We start from the raw sequence: 24692 nt of genomic DNA, 5'->3' as shown, positions 1-24692 counted from the left end.
TGGGAGGGAGACGTAAGAGGGAGGGGATGTGTGGATATATGTATACATATAGCTGATTCACTTTGTCATAAAGCAGACACTAACACACCATTGTAAAGCAATTTTACTCTAATAAAGATGTTAAAAAAATAAAATAGAAAATAAAAACAGAACAAAACTAAAAAGAAACAGATACAGAGGACTGATTGGTGGTTCCCAGAGGCAGGGGCTGGGGGGTGGGTGAAAGAGGTCTAAAGGTACAAACTTCTAGTTATAAAATAAATGTCATGGGGATATGATACACCATGGTCACTATAGTTAATATTGTATTTTATGTTTGAAAGTTGCTAAGAGAATAAATCTTAAAAGGTCTCATCACAAGAAATAAAATTCTGTAACTATGTATAGTGATGGATGTTAACTAGGGTTATTGTGACTCTGCAGTATATACAAATATCGAATTATTACCTAGTATACCTGAAACTAATGTCAATTATACCTCACTGAAAGAAAAGAAGCATTAAGAATTTCAAGAGTGACAGCAGAGCATCGAACCAAATGTGAGGCCCTCGGTGACTGTATGGGTCACCCCACCATAAAGCCAGACCTGCTCAGAGTTTAAGTAACTTGTTCAAGGCCAAGTTGAGATTCAAACCCAGCCCTGAGTCTTAAACCCACGTCCTTCCCTCAGTACCACCCACACCAGCTCTGCCCTGTCAGCTGCCTCGCTGCCCAGTTCTAGTTCTACAGCTCCGGGGCTCCCCGGGGTCCCCAAGGGCCCCCATCAGGCACACACATCAGGAGGCCAGTGATGGCAGAAACCCCGGCTTGCCTCCATTGGCACACAGGCCCCTCCTCTCCCAAGGTTAAACACTGGTGCCAGCTCTGCGGGCCTGGTGCACCTCTAGGGGGGTTTCTCTGAGCGCTGGTGCAGCACGGGGGGACACCGAGGCTCACTGTGATATATGGTGGAAGCTGCGGCACTCCCCCCAGGGGCTGTAATTCAGAAGTTACGGGTGAGCTTCAAGACTAATAAATTTGGGAGGGAAGTATTAATGACTACACAGGGGCACTGTGAACTTGGCAGGCCCCAAAGCCTGCAACTTTGCCGCCTGGGTTTTAAAAATGATTTGTGCTGGAGCAAGTTTAAACAGAAGCTGGTCGGCATTAGTCTGACCGTGACCTGCTGGCAACTGTTGAGACTGCAGGAGCCACTTCTGCCCGGGCTGAGGATGGCACTCCCGCCCTCCTGGGCTGCCATCCCCCCCTGGAGCAAGGCCCTTGCCCAAGGGTCCTGAGACTTATCGCTGTTGTCTGCAGGTTAATCCCCAGATGGTCTGTGTACTAGTGTGATATGGTGAGCTTCAGGGCCCTCGCTGGCCTGAAGGTCATGGTGCGCAATGAATGTTGACCTTTCTCCGTCTCCAGCGTGGCCCAGAGCGCCCCTAGCTTGTCTAGCCATAATTTCTAATGACGTGGAAATCCCTCCCTGGACACAGCTCCTGGTCAAAGAGAGATCAGCTGGGGTGCCCTGTCTCTCTGGCCCATCTGAGGCTGTGAATCATGCATGCCACTTGCTAGCCCCCCAGGCTTCTGCCCTCTGCCTCAGAGGCACTGCCTTTTCTATTGACAGCTCTGGGGGTTGGCCATCAAGTGGCAGACCAGGAATGCGCTGTGCTCTACTGAGTGGGCTGGGGCAGGCAGGTGTGCATCTAGAGAGCTGGGAGGTAGGGGGTGTCACAGAGGAGATAAAGGAGAACAGGGGTGGGATTCCAGGACTAGATGGGAAGGGCATTTGCAACTGCTCCCAGGGGTGCACGTTTGCCACCTCTATGGGAGGCCTGAGTGCCTCGTTCAGACATGCCTCTAGTTTCCGGGAGGGTCAGTGCAGACCCCATAACACCCTAGCTGGCACATGCAGCCAGTCACTTTCTCCCTTCTTATTCTGTGTCCCTCCACTTCCTCCTGGAAGTTGCCCACTATGGGGACTGCAGAGAGAGGAGGAACAGGGTAGAGAGGGAGGCACTCAAAGCTTCACAGCACTAGAATGTGTGGGATTATTTTAAAGGCTTTGTTTGTTTGCAGACTCTCTGACCCCCGATCTTGACTCCCTGTGAATCCAAATGTGGCATCAGGTGTCCAGGGTCTGGAGGTCATTGGCTGGGGGATAGCAACGGCCATGCTGTTATCTCAAGAGCTCAGTCTCCTGATGAGAGAGACAGAGAGGTGCTGCAGAATGTGTGGCTGTACTGGAGGTGCTCAGCTGAGCTCAGGTGTTTCAAGGTGGGCTCAGCTGAAGACAGAACAGCACCGGGCAGGCTCAAGCATCAGGTGAGCAGCTGCCATGGGCAGGGCAAGGAGGCTGACCACTAGGGAGAACAAGGAAGCGGCTGCTCCAGCCCCCTCTGCTCCATCAAGAGGAAGGTCCTGTGATGGACCAGGAGGCTGTAAACCTGCTCTTCGCATCCTTGGAAAGCAAGACAAAGTGGGCAACAGCTGCCACTGACTTCCAGGAGAACTTTCAAAAAGAAGATTCTTCTATTCTTCTTCTATTATATTCTTTTATTCTGGATTCCACAAGCACCAGCATGGGGAGCTGAAAGCCAGGAGTGGGGTTTTTGGAGTGGGCTATTGCCAGATGCCTCCGAGCTCCGAGAGAAAACCCAGGATTGCAGGACCCAAGGGAAACAAGTGATGTCCACAAGCCTTATTTTGTTCTTCGATCAGTTATGGGCTTGCAGATTACATTCCATGCAACAGACTTTAAGGGGAGCCTGCTGAGGGCCAGGCGCAGTGGGCGCCGAAGATAAAGTGTGGGAGCGACCTGGCACACTTGGGGCCTAGTGGGAGATCGTATAAGGTCTCAAGAGAAGGGCGTGGTGACTGGGAGCTCACTCTGGGACGGGTTTTAAGGATGTTTAAAGAAGTTTGGCAGGCAGGCCTGTCCTGCCAGTGAACAACATGTGGAAAGGCTCAGAGACTTACTACTGCGCAGAACACTTCCCAAACGCAAAGATGTTTCACTCAGCTAGAGTGCAAGTGAAGACAGAGTGCAGACTGGAAGGAAATGAGATGGCGGGGGTCGGGGGAGTGGCCAGCCTGGGACAAGACCATCAAGGGTCTTATATGCCACCTGTTATGAGTTGAGTCATTGCGTCCTCCCCCCCAAAGTCATATGTTGAAATCCTAACCCCCAGTACCTCAGACTGTGATTTCCTAATTTGGAAATGTGATTGTTGCATATATAATTAGTTAAGATGAGGCTGGACTTCCCTGGTGGCAGAGTGGTTAAGAATCCGCCTTGCTGGGCTTCCCTGGTGGCGCAATGGTTGAGAATCCGCCTGCCAATGCAGGGGACACGGGTTCGAGCCCTGGTCTGGGAAGATCCCACATGCCGCGGAGCAACTAGGCCTGTGAGCCACAACTACTGAGCCTGCATGTCTGGAGCCTGTGCTCCGCAACAAGAGAGGCTGTGACAGTGAGAGGCCCACGCACCGCGATGAAGAGTGGCCCCTGCTCACTGCAACTAGAGAAAGTCCTTGCACAGAAACGAAGATGCAACACAGCCAAAAATAAATTAATTAATTTTTTTAAAAAAGAATCCGCCTGCCAATGCAGGGGACACGGGTTTGAGCCCTGGTCCGGGAAGATCCCACATGCTGCAGAGCAACTAAGCCCGTGCGCGACAACTACTGAGCCTGCGCTCTAGAGCCCACGAGCCACAATTACTGAAGCCCGCACGCCTAGAGCCTATGCTCCGCAACAAGAGAAGCCACCGCAATGAGAAGCCCGTGCACCACAAGGAAGAGTAGCCCCTGCTCACCACAACTAGAGAAAGCCCGTGCGCAGCAACGAAGACCCAATGCAGCCAAAAATAAATAAATGTATTTAAAAAAAAAAAAAAAAGATGAGATCATACTGGAGTAGGATGGGCCCCAGACCCAACATGACTAAGGTCCTTATGAAAAGGGAAATCTGGACACAGACACACACTGAGGGAGAACACCATGTGAAGAGAAGGCAGAGGTCAGAGTGACGCTTCTACAAGCTAAGGAGTGCCAAGGATTAGCAGCAAAGCACCAGAAGCTGGGGGAGAGGCCTGAAACAGATGCTCCCTCACAGCCCTCAGAAGGAACCAACCCTACCAAGACCTTAATCTCAGACTTCCAGCCTCCAGAACTGTGAGACAGTAAACTTCTGTTGTTTAAGCCACCCAGTTTGCAGTACTTTGTTTCGGCAGCCCTAGGAGATACCAGCCAAGGTGTTAACTCAGGGAGTGACATGAAGGATTTATGAAAGATGACTGTGTGTGTATAGGGGGGGACAAAGGACTGAAGAGGGCACCTATGGGGGCAAAGCTGAGGTCAGAGAGCCAGCCGAGGTCCAGAGATAAGGAAGGCTGAACAATGCACATGGAAAAGGGGAATGTTTCACGATATATGTAGGCAGTAAAACCGGAAGGAACTGGTGATGAGTCAGGATCTACAAAGTCCTAGAAACCCGGAGTAAAGGCAGGAATCAAACAAGCTACAGCTGAACACAAATGAATGTCAAAATCCACACGGGGGTACAGAAAGTGCGCTGCCCAAGGATGGGCTGCAGGGACACGGGGCTCGACAGAGCCATGTGGGCCTGGGTCACCTGTGAGCTCAGGCCAGGCAGCCACCACAAGGCTCAGGAGTTTTTTGTCACAGGGGTCTTGGGTCCAGAAAAAAGGCAGGGGTGGCCCCTCGACACTCTGCCCTGGTCTTGCAGCTCCCCAAGAACTGCGTGACTGAAACATTGGGATGCTCAGGGAGGGGCAGAACAGCAAGAACTTGGAGAGCTTGTCCCCTGAGGACTGGTTGTGGGAATGCAGGTGACAGTCTCTGGAGGAGAAAACACTCAGAGGCCAGTCTCCGAAAGGATATCTCAGCTGGGAGGGCATCCACCAGGCCTATATATAAAAGCTTCGTCCATGTGGGAGAGGTGGGTGCCGGGGGCGGACCTCAGCACAGCCTGAGGAAGAATTTTCTAACAGGCAGAGCCATCTGATGTTGGGTTGCCATGGGCTTCTCTGGGAGGTTCGGGGTGCCTATTCTTAGAAGAAGGTAAAACTCTTGGCAGGTGTAATAGATGGGATTAGCGTATCAGCTGAAGAGCTGGACTCAGAAGTCCCTCCTACTCCCCAAATTCTACAGTTCTAAGGTTGGAAGGTCTCTCAAAAGATCATAATAGCAATCACCCCGCTCCCCAAAACCTGTTCACAGTGCCTTACAGCCTACAGAGCTTTCTCACATCCATCAGTTCCCCAGACTTCCTGTAAGGCAGACAGAGCTGGAGTGATGAGTCCACTTTGCAGAAGGGAACACAGAAGCCCCAGATCACAGAGCCGGGGAGTGGCAGAGTCTGGAGCTCTGGCTTCCTGCTGCCCAACCTGCCCAGCCCTGCTGGCTGCCGCTGCCCTGGCACGGAGCACTCAGCACGCCAAGGCAAAGCGGGCCCCACACCAAGCTGGAGTTTAGGATCCCACAGCCTCGGTTCCAAGCCCAGCACCTCCATTTCTTTTGTGTGACCCCATGAAATTCTCTCGACCTCTTTGGGTCTGAGTTTCCTCCTCCGTATGAGAGAAGGGAGGTGTGAGGACGAAATGAAATCACACTGTAAAAAGCTTCTCTTGGAGGAGTTTGATGAATCTTAGTTCCCTTACCTTTAGGTAAAAAATGGGGACCCAAAAATGTATTCTGAATTATTAGGGGACATCGATACTTTAAAAAATATCTTGGTAAAGTGAAGAAATCCCTTAACCATCATTTTAGTGATAACATTTTCAGGTGCAAGTTGGGGCAGGGAGGACTCAGACATGAGCGTTCATGTTCAGGCTCCCAGGATTCCCCCGGGGCTCCAGCAAGACCACAGATCTCCCCCGCTGTGCCCCCTGAGCCGAGGCTGATTCCTGGCCTGAGTCCATGAGAACACAGTCTCTCCAAACCTCCCAAAGGCCCACACCTGACACGGCTGCATCACCAGGTGAGGGTACTTTCACCCCCAATCACGAAATAATACCACCTGACATTTGCAGGACTACTTTGCAATTCTGGAAGCCACTTTCACCTGCTTCCTGGAGCCTCACAACAACCCTGTGGGAAAAGCTCAGCATTGTTCCCATTTGACAGCTGGTAAAACCAAGACCCAGAAAGGTTAATTCCCCACTACAAGGTGACACAGCTGGTCGGTCTTCTACAGAGTATTCTGCCCCAGGGTATGGCCGGCACTCCCATTTCCACCAACATCACCTACCCATCAATTTACTACCATCCCCAAAGCATAGGTTCTGGGCTGTTCTGGGCCCCAGGCCTGAACTTACTATCTGGGCCCTAGTGGGCTGGGCAGTCCAGTAGGAAAGTCCTAGGCATCTGGTTGGAAGCCTAGCTCTGCCATTTATTACTGAGGCACCTTTGGACAACTTTTCTGGGTCGCAGTTCCTTCATCCATAAAGTAGGAAAGTCAAGCCTCCTGCAGGCGGTTACCGCGAGGACTGGGGAAATAGTGCACGCAAAGCAGCCAGTGGCCCACAGGCATGAAATGAGTACACGCCACTGAGATCATGTAGAGGTCGGGTCAAGGGAGCTTACCTGAACGCTTTCTCCGAGGCTCAGAAAGGTAGTCCCGGGGGCACTGATCTGAGGGTCACCACCACCGCCACCGCCACAATCGTGGGCCGAGATGGGGGCACGGTCCTGCCAGGAGGCGTGCTCCAACTCCGGGAAGCTGTGCACAGAGCCCTAGGGCAGGGGTGGGGACGGGGCTCCCCACGACGGGACTGGGGAGGCCGCGGGCGGGCTCACCTTGCACGGGCTGCAGCTCCTCCACGACGCTCTCATCCGCGGTCTCCTCGGCCCACGTACCGACCTCCACCACCTTGTAGCGGCTGCGCGGCTGGCTGAGCACGTGAGGGGCCTGCAGCGCCGCCTCGCGCTCGGCCGCCAGGTCTAAGTCCTGCTGCGCCAGGTGCGCCCGCAGCTGCCGGATCTCAAACTGCAAGAAAGAGCGGGGCGGTGGGTGGTGGGCTGCGCAGGGGCGGGGTGGGGGGGGGCGTGGACCCGGCCCGAGCCCGACGTCTGGGCGCTTTCCTCTTGAGGGAGCGGGGAGGAATGGGCTGAGCATCCCAAGGCTGGAGGGGGCGTTCCTTACAAATCTCCCAACGACACTTGTCGCAAGAGTCTCTGACGTTTCTGGAGCCTTTTCCGAGTAATAAAAAACACGTTCGTGTGTCTCACCTCGGATACTGTGTAGTCTGGCCCCATAGTGAAGACAAGATGGCCGTGAGAGGAAACACAGCCGTGGTTTGCGGGAAGAGCCTCGGAGGAAGAGGAGTCAGGGAACGGAATGCGTTCTGGTTACTTGCCTAAACGTGCCACCCAAGAGCCTTATTCTGGCGTCCCACACTGATGATTAGTGGAAGACGGGAAACCCCGCAATATTCAGGGTCAGTGTAACTAGCCGGTGGGAGCCCATTGTGGCTTACTGGGCTGCGCCTGACCCATCTGTCTTCCAGCAACGCCCATATCCCCTCTTCTAGGAGGTGTTCCGAGGGCTGGCCAGACTAGACTGGACTCTAGTTCCCACCCTGCGGCGTACTGCCGTGTGTTCTTATCTGTAAAACAGGGGTTATCACCCCACAGAGCTCTCTGAGGACTTGAGGGCTTCATAAAGGCTTTGTAAAAAGCTGTACACATTTTTATTTTGGTTTCATTTTTTGTTGTTGTTGGGGAAGGTTGCCTAGAGAGGCTTCCAGATGCCTCTTGAGTTTGTGGCTGAGACGGCTGTTCACACTCTGGGGGCCTCCCTGGGCCATCTGGGTGAAGGCAAAGTTTGGGTCTGACACTGAAGGGCCTGGCCATGGGCTCAGGAGGAAGGAGATCTTTCACTGCCACCTAGTGTTCCAAACACACATTGCATCGCTTTGGCATAACCCCACAACCTCCAGTCAAACCCCCAAAGGCCTGAAGCAGGGAGGCGGGTAGAGGAGTCCCAGGGAGTCCCCGGGCCTGGGCTCCCTACCTAGGAGATTACCTACTTGCCCATGATCCCAATCTCCAGCCCTGGCCCCTCCCTGCAATGTCAGATCAAACCTCCAACTGCCTACCTGACAGCAACACAGAATTGGGGCACAGGTGTCACAAACTCAACCTAGTCTAAACAGGACACTTCGCTCTATCCCCACACCTGCTCCTCAGGTGTTTTCATCTCATTTTAGCTGTATCCCCAAAAATGCAATCTCCTCCCTTGCTTCCGCACTTTCCCTTATCCTTGCCGTCCAATCTGCCCTCAAGTCCAGCTCCCTAAGTGCTACCACAAGCCTGCCCACCTCCCTCCACCTCCACTGCCAGCTCTCACCTGGATGATTGCAGCCCTACAGCTCTCTACCGTCCATTCGCCAACAGGGCTCAGAGGGATTCTCGTAAACCTAGATCAGATCATGTCACCCCCTTGTCCATAGACCTCGGGTGGGAGAAAACCCAAACTTCTACCCTTGGCTTACATAACAGGTGCATGTTCTGGCTCTGCTTACCTGGCTCACTTCACCACATTCTTTCTCCCTTTACCTCCCGCTGTGACACAGGCCTTCTCGTCATTCCTTAAACACACTAAGTGTGTGTTGGTCTCAGGTCCCTTTCCCAGGGACCTCTGGTCCCATATCAGACGGCTGGCTCCCCCTCTTGGAGGCCTTCCCCGACCCCTGACCTAAGGCAGCCACCCAGGCACTCCATCACATCACTCTGTTTGAATTCTCTACATTTTGCTTGGCACCTTCTGATATTTTTGTTTATTTTAATGTTTTATTATTTTTCTTTTGACAAAAGTGAAACACACAGTTGAAGCATTCACTAACACTAGGGTGGCCAGGCATCGGGGCAACTTCCCAATGTCAGTGTTCACAAATTTTGTCTCTGGGAACACTCAGGTTTTCCCAGAGTTCATCAGCCTCCTGCCTGAGGACACACCTCTGGCTGCCTCTGTGCTGGCAGCAGGGCAGAAAAATGGGGCAGAGGGTCCAGCCATTAGATGAAAGGACTTTCACCTAATCCTCATTTTCAGCCCTGAACCTCTCCCCAGGCCTCTGCCTCACCCAGTGCCCACCTGCAGAGCCCTCTGGTTCAATTTCTCCAGAGGACGAACCTCTTGCCTCTTGTATGATGGGGGAGTGTGCAGAACTTGGGAGGGGACACGGAGGGTTCAAATATTATGTGTACAGACTTCTAGCCAACCCCTCTCCCCTGTGGTGAGCTTCACATTCACCCCGTTCCTCCCAAACTCTAAAGGGTACTGAGGGGGGAATTAGCCCATTTCCCTCACTATCCGCCTCTTTAGACACTAGAGTTATAGATTCTCCACTCTGCTAAATCACTCCCCATTTCCCTAAATCCACTGAAATCTGTATCCTCTTTGTCCTGATGGACAGGACTTAAAGAGAGCTTCTTAATTCTTATGTGTTTATGATTTTTTTCTTTACTATCATCTCGGTGGAGTTTGGGGAAGGAGATCAGATAAACACGTGTGGTCCGTCACTTCAGCTGCAGTAGTGTGCTGGTATAGAAAAAAAGAGGCCTGATTTATAGTACGTGCTAATCTCTGGTATAAATACTCCCACCATGGCCAATTGCAAACTACCAACATGATGTCATGCAGAACTGTGAAGACATGTGCACAGCTGGTTCTCACGAGTCAGTGGGAGCTCCAGCACACCACTGCCACCCTCACCGCTCTGTAAGCGCAGGGATAGACAACAGAATCCATATAAGAAGAGAATATAGAATATAATCTCTGCAAGAGCAGGGATCTTGCCTGTTTTGTTGCTTGGTACACAGAAGGGACTCGGTAAATACTGCTGAATGAATCAATAAATCAGTGTGTGAAACCAGTCAGCTTTGCCCAGCTTTTTTCTGCGGTTTCAGGCTGAGCCCTAACTCCAGCCACAAACTGGGCCCCAACCTTAACCCAAAGCTGAGGCAAAGCCTGAGCCCCAACACTGAGCCCCAAGCTTGGTCACACACTGAGTCCTGACCCAAGTCACATACTAAGACCACATCCTGATCACACACTGGGCCCTAACTCTGGTCTCAGACTAGGCTCAGACCTGGATCTCAACAACCCAGTACTCGAATGGGGCCACTGGTCTCAGAAAGTGAGAAAGCGAGACTAGCTTATTATAGAGTGGCCTTCTGTGCAGGGGGAGAGGGCTCGAGCCACCCTTCTCGCAGCAAGGCCTCAGATGTCACGTAGGGCCCATTAGGCAACCCTCCTTAGCTCTGCTGGGGCTGGGAGCCCCTCCTGCCCAGGATGATCTGAACTTCCCATGGGCATACCCAGCCCACTTTCTCCAAGGCCGCTCATCAGGGCCGGCAGCCCTAGCTAATGGCCTCCTAGGCCACTCTGAACAGATGCATTATTGATAACTTGTAATTGATACAGAGCTGCCCATGAGTGTCCCACTGGAATTCAGGCCAGACGCCAGAGGCCATGGCTTGCCCAAGCCCACATGTGCAGACATAGGCATGTACACTGAAATAAGTTTTAGGCTAGAAATATGAACCCGAGTGTATGGTAGTTCCCCCATTCACTCCTTTATTCACTTATTCACTAAGAAGTCAGGTAAAGCATGGCGAGGGAAACGTTAAAATCCTGTTATGTGTATTGGAATGAAACTGCCTCTCCCAGCTTCACAGCAAGTCCTGGGTGGCCCAAGCAACAGGCACTGTCTGCGGCACTGCAGGGAACAAATGTCCCAGGAGAGTTCTAAGGGCTAGCTCTGGGTGACATTTGTGGCAGAAGAGGCACGGTGTGTCTGGGAGACAGAGACCGGGAGGTAAGAGGTGTTGGGGGAGGTCAGCAGGGGTCACACCAGGCAGAGCCTTGTAGCCATGGTAAGACATTTTAAGGACTTCAGCCCTTATTTAAAGAGAAACAATATACCACTGAAATCTTCTGAACAGAAGGGTGGAGGGGTGGAGGTGGAGGAGTGGTGATTCAGATGAGCATCGTGAGAGGACTGTGCTGACAGCTGAGAGGGGAATGAACTGGATGGGGGTAAGCCAGGGCGGACATGGGAATACCAGCTGGGAGGCTGTTGCAGCAGTGCAGGCCAGGGATGACCAGAATTTGGACTAGGGTAGAGACAGTGGAGATGAAGATGAAGACTGTTTAGGAGGTAGAAGTGTCAGCTTGGGCATGGATTGGAATGCGGGTGAGGGAGGAGGCAACCTGCTTTGGGGACATATTTTTACAAGCTTCACACCCAGAGGGCATGGGGTGGCTGGATGCTCTGATCCCTCACCCTGAGAAGGAATGGCTGACTCCTTACGGAGACACTGCAGATGGGCTAAATGGCTCTCAGCTCTGGTCACTGGCTGTGACAGCCCAGGGGACTGTCTGGATGTTCTAGCTGGGACCCTCAGAGCCTGGTTCCTGGTTCCCATATGCTGAACATGGCCACGTGTGCTTCTCCAGTTGATGAAGGGTTGTCAAGGGGTCCTAGGAGAGCAGGGCCTCTTTAGTCAGATGGGTGAACTGAGGCCCCGTGATGGGCAGGAGGCTTTTGTGCTGGGGGACAGTGTGGGGTAAAGGCTAGGACCACATGGTGCATCAGAGCAAAGTTGGGCCCAGAACCCATGTCTCTGGCTTACAGCCCCCTAGACCCTGTGTCAGGGAACTTGAAGCCTTAAGGGAGAGGTGGAAGTGACTCAGCTCAAACAGAATATGGGGGAGCTTCATGGTAACGGGGGCCAGGAAAGAGCAGGAGGGCCCCCATGTGGGGAAAAAGCCAGGGCTGGAGGAGGAGCCTCAACTCTCGGCCCATCATCCCTCTCTCACTCTGACTTTGGTAAGTATCCTTTCCTCTTTGGGCCTCAGTTTCACTGTGTGTTCAGTAAGGCTAATGGAGCAGCTGAATTCTGGTCTATAACAAGCTCTGTGCTGGCTCTGGGACTCTAACTGGGAGGGAACAAAGTGAAAGGGCCAGTTAATTCTTGGTGCTGTCTTCAGGGCCATCCCCTGCTCCTATGGAAATGCCTCACTGTCAGACAGCCAACTCTTTAGAGAAAGATAACATAACCCAGAACCTCTAAAATGCATCAACAATGTGTAACGTACAATAAGAATTACTATTCATGCCAACAAGCAGGAAAAAGGGATCGATTATCAAATCATAAAGCAGTTAGAGAAAAGTGTGGGAAAAGATGGACAAAATAGTTGTAGCATTTCAGTGGAGAAACAGAACCTAGAAGAAGAATCAGATGAAACTTTTAGGACCTTAATATACAATATTTGAAATTGAGCACTCAGTTGGATGGCTTTAACAGCAGACTGGACACAGTAGAAGATAGGGATGTTGAACTTGAGGATAGGTCTATAGAAAAATACTAAAAGTTACAGCCAGGGATTTCCCTGGTGGTGCAGTGGTTAAGAATCTGCCTGCCAATGCAGAGGACACGGGATCGATCCCTGGTCCGGGAATATCCCACGTGCTGAGGAGCAACTAAGCCTGTGCGCCACAACTACTGAGCCTGCGCTCTAGAGCCCGTGCGCCTAGAGCCCGTGCTCTGCAACAAGAGAAGCCACTGCGATGAGAAGCCCACACAACGCAACGAAGAGTAGCCCCAACTCACTGCAACTAGAGAAAGCCCATGCACAGCGACGAAAACCCAACACAGCCAAAAGCAAAAATAAATAAATAAATTTATTTTTTTTAAAAAAAGTTACAGCCAGAAAAAGAAAAGAGAGAGAGAATGGGGGAACAGAATAGGGTCTAAGGAAAAAAGTGAGGCATGATCAGAAGGTCTAACATATGTAATTAGAGCTCCAGAAGGAGACTGATAGGATGGGACAGAAGCAATAAATAAATGATGGCCAAAAACTTTGCAAATCTAATGAAAACACCAACCCACAAATCCGAACCCTAAGGAGGATAAATACAAAACTCCCACACCTAGAAACCCTATAGTCAAACTGCTAAACACAGATAAGGAGAAACACCCATAGCGCTGAGGCTCTCCAGGTTCACGTGAGCCTGGGCCTCTGGGACAGAAAGTGCATGGCGGCTTTGAGGATAAAATGAAGCAAATTTTCCACTGGCAAACTGGGCCAGTGGGGAAAAAAAGACCATTCTATGAGTTGGGAAGAAGGAAAGTGCAGTCACAGCCCTTCTTAATGCACATTATTAGCTAAGTATTTCTAATCAGATAACCTGACCAGATCTGCTGGGATCCACAGGGAAGCCCTCAGTGTGCATTACTGGAGTGAGTCAGGCCCCTTCCATTGGGCTGGGCTTTTAATGCATGCCCAGGCGGGGCCAGACCCCGGTGCGGGGGGTGGGGGGCGCGGCAGGGCGGGCACACCCAGCCCATCTCTGCCTTTAATGGTCTGGTTTGTGAAGTACAACTGACAGGGCCTTGGCCTGATCAATGCACACTTTGGCCAGAAGCTCGATGGTATCTAATGCAATAGCAATAATTTTCTTCCATCCTATTAGTGCTGTCTGCACAGACTGCCCTGCCTTCAAACCCATCTGCTATTGGGATGGCATCCAATGTTTATTTCCATTAGTTTCGCCATTGTTGGTAACAATAAAACTCAGGAGACAGTTGCAAACTAATGATTTAGGAGCAGGGTGAAGCTGAATTCGACCTTGGCCCCTTTCCATCCACTGTGAAGATGACTGGTAGTTGGCCATAAATTTAAATTATGGCAAAAGGATAACATAAATTATTCCTCTGATGGCTAATTTTATCAGCTAAATAGGCTTGTCATTAAAGCTATCGGCTGTTTTACAAATCACTGCCCATGTTTAAAAAAAAAAATTTCACTTCCCACAGTGGGGATCTTGAATAATCCGGGTAACAAAGACTATTGTGCTGAGCTGGGGGGCTTGTGGCCTCTGCAAGAAAAGAGGGGGCTCTCTGGAACGCGTCAGCGTCTAGCGACACCCCGAGCCAGGATAGAACCCCTTTCCTGCTGCTCGTGACCTGCTGAAGGGGCTGCTGGCCCTCGAAGGACCGTGGAGTGGACACCACCCCCCACCTGCCTCCAGCGGGAATGCCTATCGCTTAGGGTCCAGGTTATCGTCCTGTTTCTTCAGGAAACAGGCCAGGGAGACTTGCATCATCCAGGAAGGATTAATCATTGTGATGGTGCCTCCTGCTAGTGGGAAGCGGGGAATGGAGGTAGAAACATCGTGAGCCTATTAGGTGACTGTGCAGGTGACTGTTTTCTCCTTGGCCACTCAGACTACTTTTGTCAGCATCTGGTGCCTTAGGTGTGACTGTGTAACTGAGTCCTCCCACGAAATGGGGGCAGAAACAATGTCACCACTTTCAGGCCCGGCCAGTAAAAATCTATGCACAATTCTCTACCCTCCCTTTCTTAATCCCCTGGCTGAGGGGAGAAAACTCCAAACACTTAGAAGAAGAAGGAGCCATGACAGGGGAAGAGCCTGGAGGCCAGAGTGACTGTGTGGAACAGTGTCCCTTTACCCCCTCCCCAAAGCAATTGCACTGGGCTGCGGTGTGGGTGACAAACACGCTCCTCTTGTGTTCGGCCACGGAGATGTCTGGATTTGTTTAATGGAGCAGTTTGTGTTACTCATTCTAACAGTGACTTGTACGGATGCCCTATTTCGGGTGGAGGAAAATGGACACTGAACTCTGAGTTCCACCCCAGCCCTTCCTTCCATGACAAACAGTGAGACACTGGGCAGGCAGCAGCCTCTCTCAGACTCAGCCTTTCCATCTATAAAAGGATTAATAATACCCAGCCTGCCAACGTTGACCATCAAAGTCAAAATGAGCTAAAACACGTGGCAGCACATTTGCAAATGGTCACCATTATATAAATGATTTAGTATTATTTTTGTGCTCTTTTTTAACATTTACTGAGAGACTCCAGTGGGCCAGACTTTATATATTACCTGAATTAATCTGATAGTCACAGCACCCTTGTGACGTAAGCCTTGTTTCCTCCATTTTTCCAATGAGGATCCTGAGGTCCAGGGGTTAAGAGGGTTATTGGTGGAGCTGAGGTTAGAATCCCACTTGCTGATTCCCATGGTAAGAGGATGCTCTCCACCCTCCAAGCTGCCCCCGCACAGGACTCTTCTTTCAGAGACCACCGTCTGCCCCAGGTCTAAGGCTGACCTAAGGGGCTCACAGAGTTCCACTGGCCTCCTTGCTGGGCCTCAAGTCACCCTAGACTGAGCCCCACCTCCCTGGGTCTTTTGCCAGTGGTCTCACTGGATGGTGCTGAAGAAGAAGAACTTAACTGGTCCCACAGGGCCCAGCAGGGAAGAGAAACAAACTTCGACCATGAGCTGAGTTGGATCGTATTATTTTGGACCAAAAGTTGTTGCAAGGCTTATAGAGCAAAGAGCAAGTACAATGGGGACTTCAGAGTATGTTTTGGAATCAGAGCAAGGTCCTGGGCAGGGATGTACTGAAACCTCAGAAGTGGTTTCTTAAGACAAGTTGGAAGAATATATCACTGCATTGATTTAACCACTGCATCTGAAATAGCTTTGATTTCTGAAGCAGCCAGTACAAAGAAAGAGACAAAAAGTTCGTACCATCTCTCTGAAGGGCAGGAACTAGCACCCCACCTCTGGAATCCATCTGTGTACCAGAGAGATGAGTGCCTAAGAAAATTCTGGCTGGACGGGCAGAGAACAAAATCCAGATATGGAGCAAAATAAAAGTGAAAGGACCTTCCCGTCGAAGGACTGTTGAATGCAGGGGTCTGAGGCGACCTGCTTCCACCACAGAAACGAGCCATCTGGAAGAAGGCAGCAGAAGGTCAGCCAGGGCTTGGGAAAGGTGAGACTGACCAACAGTGTCCCCCTCCCTCCCCCCGCCCCAACCCTGGCCCCTCTGGGCTCCTCTTTCCAGTAGGAATCTGCTAAGGATGAGGTGAGCCAGTAGTCAGGAGAGATGAGGGAATGAGGGAAGCACTGAATCCTGTCTCCCTGTGAAGACCAGAAGGTCAGTGTGATCTGGGGGGAGGAAAGGATTAGAATGAGCTGTAAGAGACCCCTGTTCCATCCTAATCTCCTAACTGGCCTCAGATTCCTCCAACTGCCAAATCCAGGGCCCCCTCATCTATAACACAAGGGAGTTCTGGGGCACCTTGGGCGTGGCCTGTGGTGAGAATGAGATGCCATGTGGCACAGAAGATAAAATGTGCGAGATATTCATGCAAGAAGCTAGCAAAGCATGTCACCCAAGAGTCTCCACAGGGTCACAGTAAGAAGCAATTTAAGCTTTCTAAAAAGGCTAAGATGAATTTAAAAAGAGTCACTTGACAGCGGAGAGACCTGACAAACACTACGTCAGCGTCAACATCCACGGTGATGTCATAGTGACAGTATGTACCTTTGATATGATGGGATGAGAATGGCACGGGACCTCTGTCTCCCTCCCCAAAACCCAGAACTCCAATCTAATCACGAGAAAAGCATCAGTCAAATCCCAACAGAGAGACATCCTATAAAATACCTGACCAGAACTCCTCGAAACTGTCAAGGCCATCACAAACAAGGCAAGTCTGAGGAACTTTTATAGCTAAGAGGAGCCCAAGGAGACACGATGACTCAATGTCATGTGGTGTTCTGGATGGGATCCTGGAACAGATCAAGGACATTCGATAAAAACTAAGGAAATCTGAACAACGTGTGGGCCTTGATAATAACATATTAATATTGGTTCATTAATTGTAACAAATGTATGATACTAAGGTAAGATGTTAATAATGGGGAAAAGGGGTACAGGGTATATGGGAACTCTGTACTATCACCACAATTTTCCTATAAATCTAAAACTGTTCTAAAAAATAAAGTTTAGTTTTAAAAAGAGCTAAGATGAGTGAAGTGTTGGCAAACAGTTTTACAAATACATGCCAGGGAGAGAGCACGGTGAACGCAAAGTGAGTGTCTTGTTTAAACTGAGATTCTACACACTTCATTGGAATTTTGGGTACATTTCAATCTCTTAGGTAGCATATACAAATTCAGTTTGGAAATTGCTTCATTAAGCCCTAAGAATTCCTGCTGGGAGAGAGAGAGAGAGAGCGCAAGAGTTTGTGACAGAGATGAACAGAATGACCTGGAATGGGGTTGGGTGGGGTGGGAGTGAGGGCAGCAGCAAGAGACTCTTTGGAAATGCTATTGAGGCAGCTGAGGGCAGCCGGGTTTGTGCCTGCAAGAGAAGAGTTGTCCTCAGGCAGTGGGTTAAAGACACCCTGGTGCACAGTCTAATCAATGTTTTCACCGAGCCCTGAGAAGTGACGTGGGTATAAAAATGTCATAGACCATGATCCTTAGCAAGGTGGGCTGGGGAAGAACACCTTTCACAGATAGGACACCTGGATCTACTCCTGGCTCTAAAAGCCCTCTCTTAGCTCTGTGCTCTTGGGCAAGTCACCACTTCTCAATTTTCTTATCTGTAAAATGGGTGTACGTGGAGAAATGGGTGGTTAGTTCCCATAGAGTCACCATTTATCACGTGCCAGGCTTTAGGCTAAGCGATCGCACAGCCATCCTTCAAGGATTGTATTATTATCCCCATTTTTCAGATTAGGAAAACCAAGGTCCACAGAGGTCCCCTTGGTGCCCAAAGCCACAAGTAGCCAAGCTGGCTTTGCACTCAGGTCTGTCCCTAACATCCTAACCATTCCAGGCACTATTCTCTCAAAGGGACTAGCCATCCCTGACGTTCCACGAGCCAGCATTCACATTTCTTTAAGGGCATTTTTTGCTCAGTCAAGTCCCAAGCCTGGTCTTAAAATCCAGCTGAAAATGAGGTGTCTATTTGCTCCACCCTGTGGAGCGGGCACGGCTCTGGGAGAGCAGCGTTCGTGGTTTCTCTGCAGAACCCAGTGACCCAGCGTGTGGCTCTGGCCAGCCCCTCCCGCCTCCCTGGCAGCCTGCTGGGATTCCAGCCCATCTGGCCCTTTTTTGCTGTCTTAACTAAGATGACAGGCTTCAGGTGTTTTTTAAATTAAAATGGTTTGTTTCTGTTTATCTCTTTTCCAGATGTCACTACGTAGAGGGAATCTGTCTTTATTTATTGGCTCTTTCCTGTGCAGAATCCAAGGGAGTCTCCCTCTGGCCCAGATCCCTGGGAAGGAGGCCACATATAGAGGGTGACGTGAACCGGGACGGCAGGAATGTGGGGTCCCCGGGGGCTCAGGACGGGGTCACAGTGGAAACCAGGAGGGGTGGCCTGCCATCAGCCACGCAGCACGTGGGCTATTAACGTGGCCATGCATTTATGGAGGGCAGATGCGGCGCTGTGTCCATGTCTTTCACGTGGCCAAACGCAACGAAGCAGAGCATTCATTTTCCTATTAGACAGCAGACTGAGAGCTGCCTGACCACGCTCTGGCCGGGTCCTGGATGACACTTGAGCTGTCCTCTCCCTGACCCCTCCACCTCCCTCTGCCCCAAGCCCAGGCCGCGTTCCCCTTGGTGGTTCTGCCGCCTCTACCGGGCTTCCCGTCTCCACTCCTGCCTCTCCCATCCATCCTTCAAAGGCTACCAGAAAGATACACCAAAAACTCAAATCTGAGCAAATCCCCCCGGCCCTGCTTCTAACACTCCAGGCTTCTTCCCTCCCAACTGGATGAAGCCCAAACTCCCTGGTCAGCCCTGCGGCCCTCCCCAAGCCTGCCTCCAAATCCCCCCACTCCCCGCCTCTGCTGACACCCTGAACAGCCTTGATCCCCCCAGCACAATGCCCACTCTCGTGCCTCACCTGTCCCTTCTACCTGGTGCCCTTCTCCAGGGGTCCGTGGCTCAATGTCAGCGCCTCTGGAAACCCGTCCACCCCACCGAGAGCCCCCGACGTGTCCCTGCTGAAGCATGCATTACACGGGACTGCTGCTGTCTACCATGGGCCTGCTAAATGCCCCGAGTCACCCAGAGCCTCCTGAGGGCAGGGGCCTGTCCTGTGCACACTCCTGGCTGACCAGATGCACGGGTAAGCACGAAGCTGAGGCCAACTGCTTCGGGACCGGAGCATCATTCTTCTTCCCAGGCTAGCACTTCTTCCCAGCCTAGACGGCCCCACTCCCGGGACCCCATGGACAATGTGCCCCTGGGGACTGTGTCCCCTGATGGCCCCTCTTGTCACTCATAAGCGTTTTGTGCTGAAGTGAAAGGCCGTGGTGTTCCCCAAGTAGATAAAGAGATAAATGTTCCCGGACAGACATTCCAAGGGGATGACTTGGAAGACGTGGCCTGCGTGTTCCTGTGGGGTAATTCCACACACTCCCCACCCGCTCCAGCGCCTCCTCCAGCCACGAGAGCCTGGGGCTGGGGAGCCAGGAGACCCACACGTAGGGGGTGCTGGGCTGGGGACAAACACGAGTTGGACGAAGCCTACCCTAGGGGAGCATCCAGCTTAGTGGGAGAAGCAGCTCCGGGTGCGAACAAGCACGGCCCGCGGCAGTGAGTGCCCAGGACCCTTGGAGGCCGACAGCGAGGGCTTCGGGGCTGGGCCCATCCTCCCACACACGTTCCCACCACCTTGCGAGCTCGTCGCTCTGTGGCATTCCCACCCTGCACGGCTGGTACCAGAACATTCCCTGCACTTGAGGCTATGTTTCTACAGCGCTTTGCAGCCTTGCTGCAGGGCCCTGCTGTCCTCCGACCTCCTGAGCACCCCAGTCCCCTCCCCTAAACTCCTATAGAAGGGGCTGTCTGTCCCACTCACATGGGAGCGGTCCCCTCATCTTAGGGAGGAAAGAACTGAGGGCAAAGAAGTGTGTGACTTGGTTGAAGTCCTGGGGGAGGGAGCAGAGGACTGGGGGGCTGGACGTTGAGAGAAGCCTCTGGATTCCCAGACAGACCCTCTCCGAGCCCCGGTTGCCTGTCCCCCTGGCTCTGCCCAGCACAGCCTTGGAGGGCCCGTCCCTGTCTCTGAGTCTTTGCCAGGGTTCCTAGAGGGCAGAGGGCGACTGCTGAAGCCTCTCTAGTGTGTCTGGGGGTCCTGGGTGGCAACTGGCCCACAGCGGTGCCCAGCAACCTCTGTACACAGAATCCGACCCCTGCTTCAGAGACCGCCGTGCCCAGAAGACCCTGATAACTGAGGGGACGACTCAGCCAGTTCAGGTTGGAGAGCTGACTGGTCACCACGGAGAGATGAAAAGAAGCCTGGCCTTAGAGCCAGGGAGGAGTCCGGGCCGGGCTGGGCTGGGCTGGGCATGAGTGACCTTAGAGACGCGTCTCCCCACTCTGGGCCTCAGGTTCTCATGTGTCTGTGAAGGGGCTGGAGGAGGTCGCTAACCGCAGGGCACCTGCAGCTCTGGCACCCTAGGGGACTTTAGAAACCACTAGGGTCCTCAGCCCTGGACGGAACTGGGCAGAACTGAGAGTGGCCACGCGTTACCCCTTGCTCCTGACAGATCTGCGTCAGTCTCTCCAGCTGCTCGTCCTGGATGACCTTGGCCTTCTCGTACTGCTGGATGACCATCTCCATCTCCACCTTCACAGGAAGGACGTAGGCTGGAAAACAGAGACAGCCCCGTGAACAGCTTGGCAGCGGCAGGGCTTGGTGGGGGAGGGGCTGGTCCCAGCATCCAGCCGGCAGCAGGCTCAGTCCCAGGTGTGGTTCCTGGAAGAACTGGGGCGGGGGCGGTGGTGTCAGGTACCCAACAGCACCCAGAAACTATAAGAGGGCTAGAACCCTAACCCATCACGACTAAGATACCTTTTTTTTTTTTTTTTCCTTTTCCATAGTGATAGAAGAACCCTTAATTTTGGCTGTGTGCACAGCTGCCTGGTATGAGGACTGTATTTTCCAGTCTCCTTTGCAGCTGTGAGAAGCCATGGGACTACATCCTGCATGACGGGATGCAAGTGCAGGTGTTGTGCAGCGGCTTCCAGAAGCCTTCCTTAAAAGGCACCTGGAGTTGAGGAGGAAGTGGAAATATTAGAACCCTCCCACGTGGCTGGTGGGAATGAAAAATGGGGCAGCTGCTCTGGAAAACAGGAGTTCTTCAAAATATTCAACAAGGAGTGACCATATGGCCCAGTAATTCCATACCCAGGAACCTAAGAGAAATGAAAACATATGTCCATACAAAAACTTGTACATGAGTGTCCACAGCAGCCCAAAGTGGAAACAGACTAAATGTCCATCAACTGACAAATGGATAAATAAAATGTGGTATATCTATACAATAGAATACTATTTGACAATAAAAAGGAATAAAGTACTGATGCATACTACAACAAGTGAAAGACGCCAAACACAACAGACCACATAAATGATTCCACTTATATGAAATGTCCAGAAGAGGCAAATCTATTCAGACAGAAAGTAGATTAGTGGTTGCTTAAGGCTGGAGGGGAATGGGGAGTGACTGCTAACTAATGGGTATGGGTTTCTTTTTGAAGTGATAAAAATGCTCCAAACTTAGATTTTGGTGATGTTTGCACAATTCTATGAATATACTAAAAAGCATTCAATTGTGTACTTTAAATGTGTGTTTTACAGTGTGTGAACTATATCTCAGTAAAGATGTGTAAAAAGAAAAGGCAGCTGGGGCTTTCCTTTTGCTTCTTTATCTTCTTCCTCCCTTCCTTCTTCCTATTGGCTGAAATGAGGATGTGATGGCAGGCACTGAAGCAGCCATCTTGAACCATGAGGGTGACTTTGGAAAGTAGGCTATGTGCAGCAAAGCAACAATACAAGAGGAACCTGGAATCATGACTTCAGAAGCTCCTTATTGGCCCTGGACTGCCTACCTTACTGGCCCAGGCTTTCATGTGGGAGAAATAAGCTTCTGTTTTGTTTTAGTCACTGCTATTCTGAGTCTCTCTTACTCACAGTGGATCCTACTTATAAAAGACATACATTGAGACCCAGAGAGAGAGCCTGGACTCTGGATTACGGGGCCCCATGAGCTCCCAGCCAGTGGCAGCCCCTCAGGGACAGAGCCAAGAGCAGAGCCTGTGCAGATGGGGGAAGCTGAACAGCTAAGGGAACACTGGTGGGCGTCAGGGGTCCTGGGCTTCCCTCCTGACTCAGAGCTGGTTTCCTGTGTGACCCTCATCCCTCTTGGCTTCAGTTTCCCCATGTGTGAAATGAGAGGAATGGACTAGATGATCTCCCAGTGCCTTTCCTGCCTGGGCCTTACAAAGCTGGACCTGATCACAGCTCAGTTTGATGAGGACTCTGGATTAGGGGCTCCCTGGCAAGATGTCAAACCCCACAGTGTTCACAGGATGGGACATGGGGCTGGGGACCAGGGAGAGGGTACCCCGATAAGGGGATGAGAGACCCCAGAGACCATCCTTCCTGCCTCGAACGCACCCCTTTCGGGCCACTCACCATCGATGACCCTCTTCACCCGCCAGATCCGGAGCATGATGATGAGGCTGATGGCATCCCAGGGGCTCCTGGGCCCATTAGCCACAGTGGACGCCACCATCGGGGCCAAGGACAGGATGATCACAGCCCCATCAAACACCTGTGAGAGGAGGTGGATTTCAGTGCCCTGGGCCAACTTCCTGAATGTCCTGGAACCAAGGACCAGGTCACGCAAAGCAGCTGGTGCTGGCCAGTGATCCCCTGCACCCCCCTCAGAAGTTCACCCCCATCCCTGGCTGCCTCTCGTGACCCTCCTTAGTCTTTAGGGACCTCCCACCCCAGATGTGCCCCTGAGCACTCTCTCTCCTCCAAGTGACCTCAGCCCATCGCCAGCCTTGGTTCGGACGGCCTTGGGCTGTTCCAAGCTTCTTTTGCAAGCATACGTCTCCAGCATCTTGTCCCTTCTCGGGGTGGGGTTTGCATCCCATGTCGCAGGTTTCCTGCGCTGGCCTCACTGAATCCCTCACTGGCAGTGGAGGCTGAAGGCAAGCCCCTTACCCCTGGGAAGCAACAGCCTAGAGCCCACATCTCATCTGCATCTGGTGCTGAGTCTCTAACCCTGCATGGAGGCAAAGCTCGGAGAGAAGGGGACCCAGCCTGCGCTTCAGCTCTGGGCCTTGACCTTCCATCTGCCTGTTCCAGCCTGGCCTGGTCTGAGACTTCCACAGGCCAGGCCCCTATGTCTGCTCCCAGCATTTGGCCCAAAGAGGCTAAAAAGTGTGTGTGGTGAGGAATGGGGTGGTGAGGAAGGAGTGGGCAGCAGACCCTGACAGCCTTGCCTTGTCCTGTGCACACCAAACTCTGGGGGTCAGCCAGCCTCCCCCGCACCTCATCTCCACCCACCACACGCCACCTGCTTTTATACAAAACAAAGCAACCGGTTTGCTCTGCAGAAACCCAGGCTGAGAAACACTTTTATGGTTCCCCCACTCAGCTCTCTGTTCATGGGGCCATTTTAGAGTGGATTTGTTTTAGAACACATTTCAAAAGCTTTCCAAAATGATTCAAGAATAACTTTTTATGGCATGGACATATAGACACCACCAAATGTAAAACCGATAGCTAGTGGGAAGCAGCTGCATAGCACAGGGAGATCAGCTCCGTGGCTCGTGACCACCTAGAGGGGTGGGATAGGGAGGGTGGGAGGGAGACACAAGAGGGAGGGGATATGGGGATATATGTATATGTGTAGCTGATTCACTTTGTTATAAAGCAGAAACTAACACACCATTGTAAAGCAATTATACTCCAATAAAGATGTTAAAAAAAAAAAGAATAACTTGTTAAATTTTGCAGAAAGTCAAGGAGATTTTTTAGACCATTCCTTTGCTGGAAACTTTCTCAGTTCACCCCCCTCCCCACCCACCCAAAGGCACAGCTGAACAGACTCCTGTGTCCAGTGTGGGAAGGAGATGGCCTTTGTTGATGGCTCCCACCCTGGGATGGATGGGACAGTGACATTTCCTGGCTTCCAGGATGGTTGGCTTGGGGGGTGCAGATGGACATTGGTCTTTACCTCTATTTTGTTTTCAATGTAATCCCAGATCCCGAGCACCACTATCCGAAGAACAGTCTGAGAGGAAGTGAGAAAAGAGGTTATGGTTATTGTTCTCCCTCCCCCCTCCTCCCGGCAGAGAGGATTCCAGAGCTCGGAATCAAGGGCTCTGCTTCCTGTTCACTAATGGGAGAAGTCTTCACCATCCCCTAAGTGTTTCTCAGCCCACGCGCTCTCTCCACCCCCGCTTTGAGTGCCCTAGCTCAGGTCTGCGTCACCGCCTGCGCCAGCCCCTGGCTAAGCACCTTCAATGCTCCCATTACATACACATACACTCTGAATCCTTGGAATGATACGCAGGACCCTGCCTCCTTCTCCAGTCATCTGTTGCACTCCTGTCATGTCACAAACCACTTGCAAATCAACAAACATGCAAGCTCTTTCTCCTTTGCCTTGTCTTTGCAAGTGGCTTTGACTCCCCCATTGACTTCCCCCCCACCCCCAATCTCTCTTCTCTCCTTATACAATAATTGGAATTTCAGCATGGCCACCCAGATAAAGACTACATTTCCCAGCCTTCCTTGCATCTGTAGTGGCCATGTGACCAAGTTCTGGCCAATGGCTTATAAGGAGAGAAGCTCTGTGTACCACCTCCTGGTTGTGACCTTTAAGGGATTAGGTTCGTCCTCCTATTTCCCTCTTCCCAAAGACTAGAATGTGGGTGTGTAGGTGTGGTGGGGAGGTGTCTTCAGTTAGGGAGGGCTGGCAACAAGCATGCTGGGCCCCCACCAGCCCCAAGCCACCACGTAAGCCTTAACTGC

The 24692-nt window shown here is 51.7% G+C and overlaps 1 protein-coding gene across 3 annotated transcripts in view; it reads right to left on the bottom strand.

The window, feature by feature from the left end:
- Positions 1-24692, bottom strand: part of TMEM266 (transmembrane protein 266) — a 144316-nt gene that overhangs the window by 25039 nt on the left and 94585 nt on the right. For 2 of the 3 annotated variants that reach the window (XM_030874884.2, XM_060293954.1), the window contains 4 exons: positions 23893-23949; positions 22338-22476; positions 20391-20506; positions 6807-6996 (listed from right to left, as the gene is read on the bottom strand). In XM_030874884.2, coding sequence (XP_030730744.1) covers positions 6807-6996; positions 20391-20506; positions 22338-22476; positions 23893-23949 — 502 coding nt within the window. The remainder of the gene's footprint in view (positions 1-6806; positions 6997-20390; positions 20507-22337; positions 22477-23892; positions 23950-24692) is intronic. The other variant, XM_060293955.1, reaches the window with a different exon arrangement.

This window comes from Globicephala melas, chromosome 2 (assembly GCF_963455315.2).
Source record: "Globicephala melas chromosome 2, mGloMel1.2, whole genome shotgun sequence".
Taxonomy (NCBI): Eukaryota; Metazoa; Chordata; class Mammalia; order Artiodactyla; family Delphinidae; genus Globicephala; species Globicephala melas.
The sequence above is the reverse complement of the archived record's forward strand: the minus strand, read 5'-3'. Positions and strand labels throughout refer to the sequence as shown.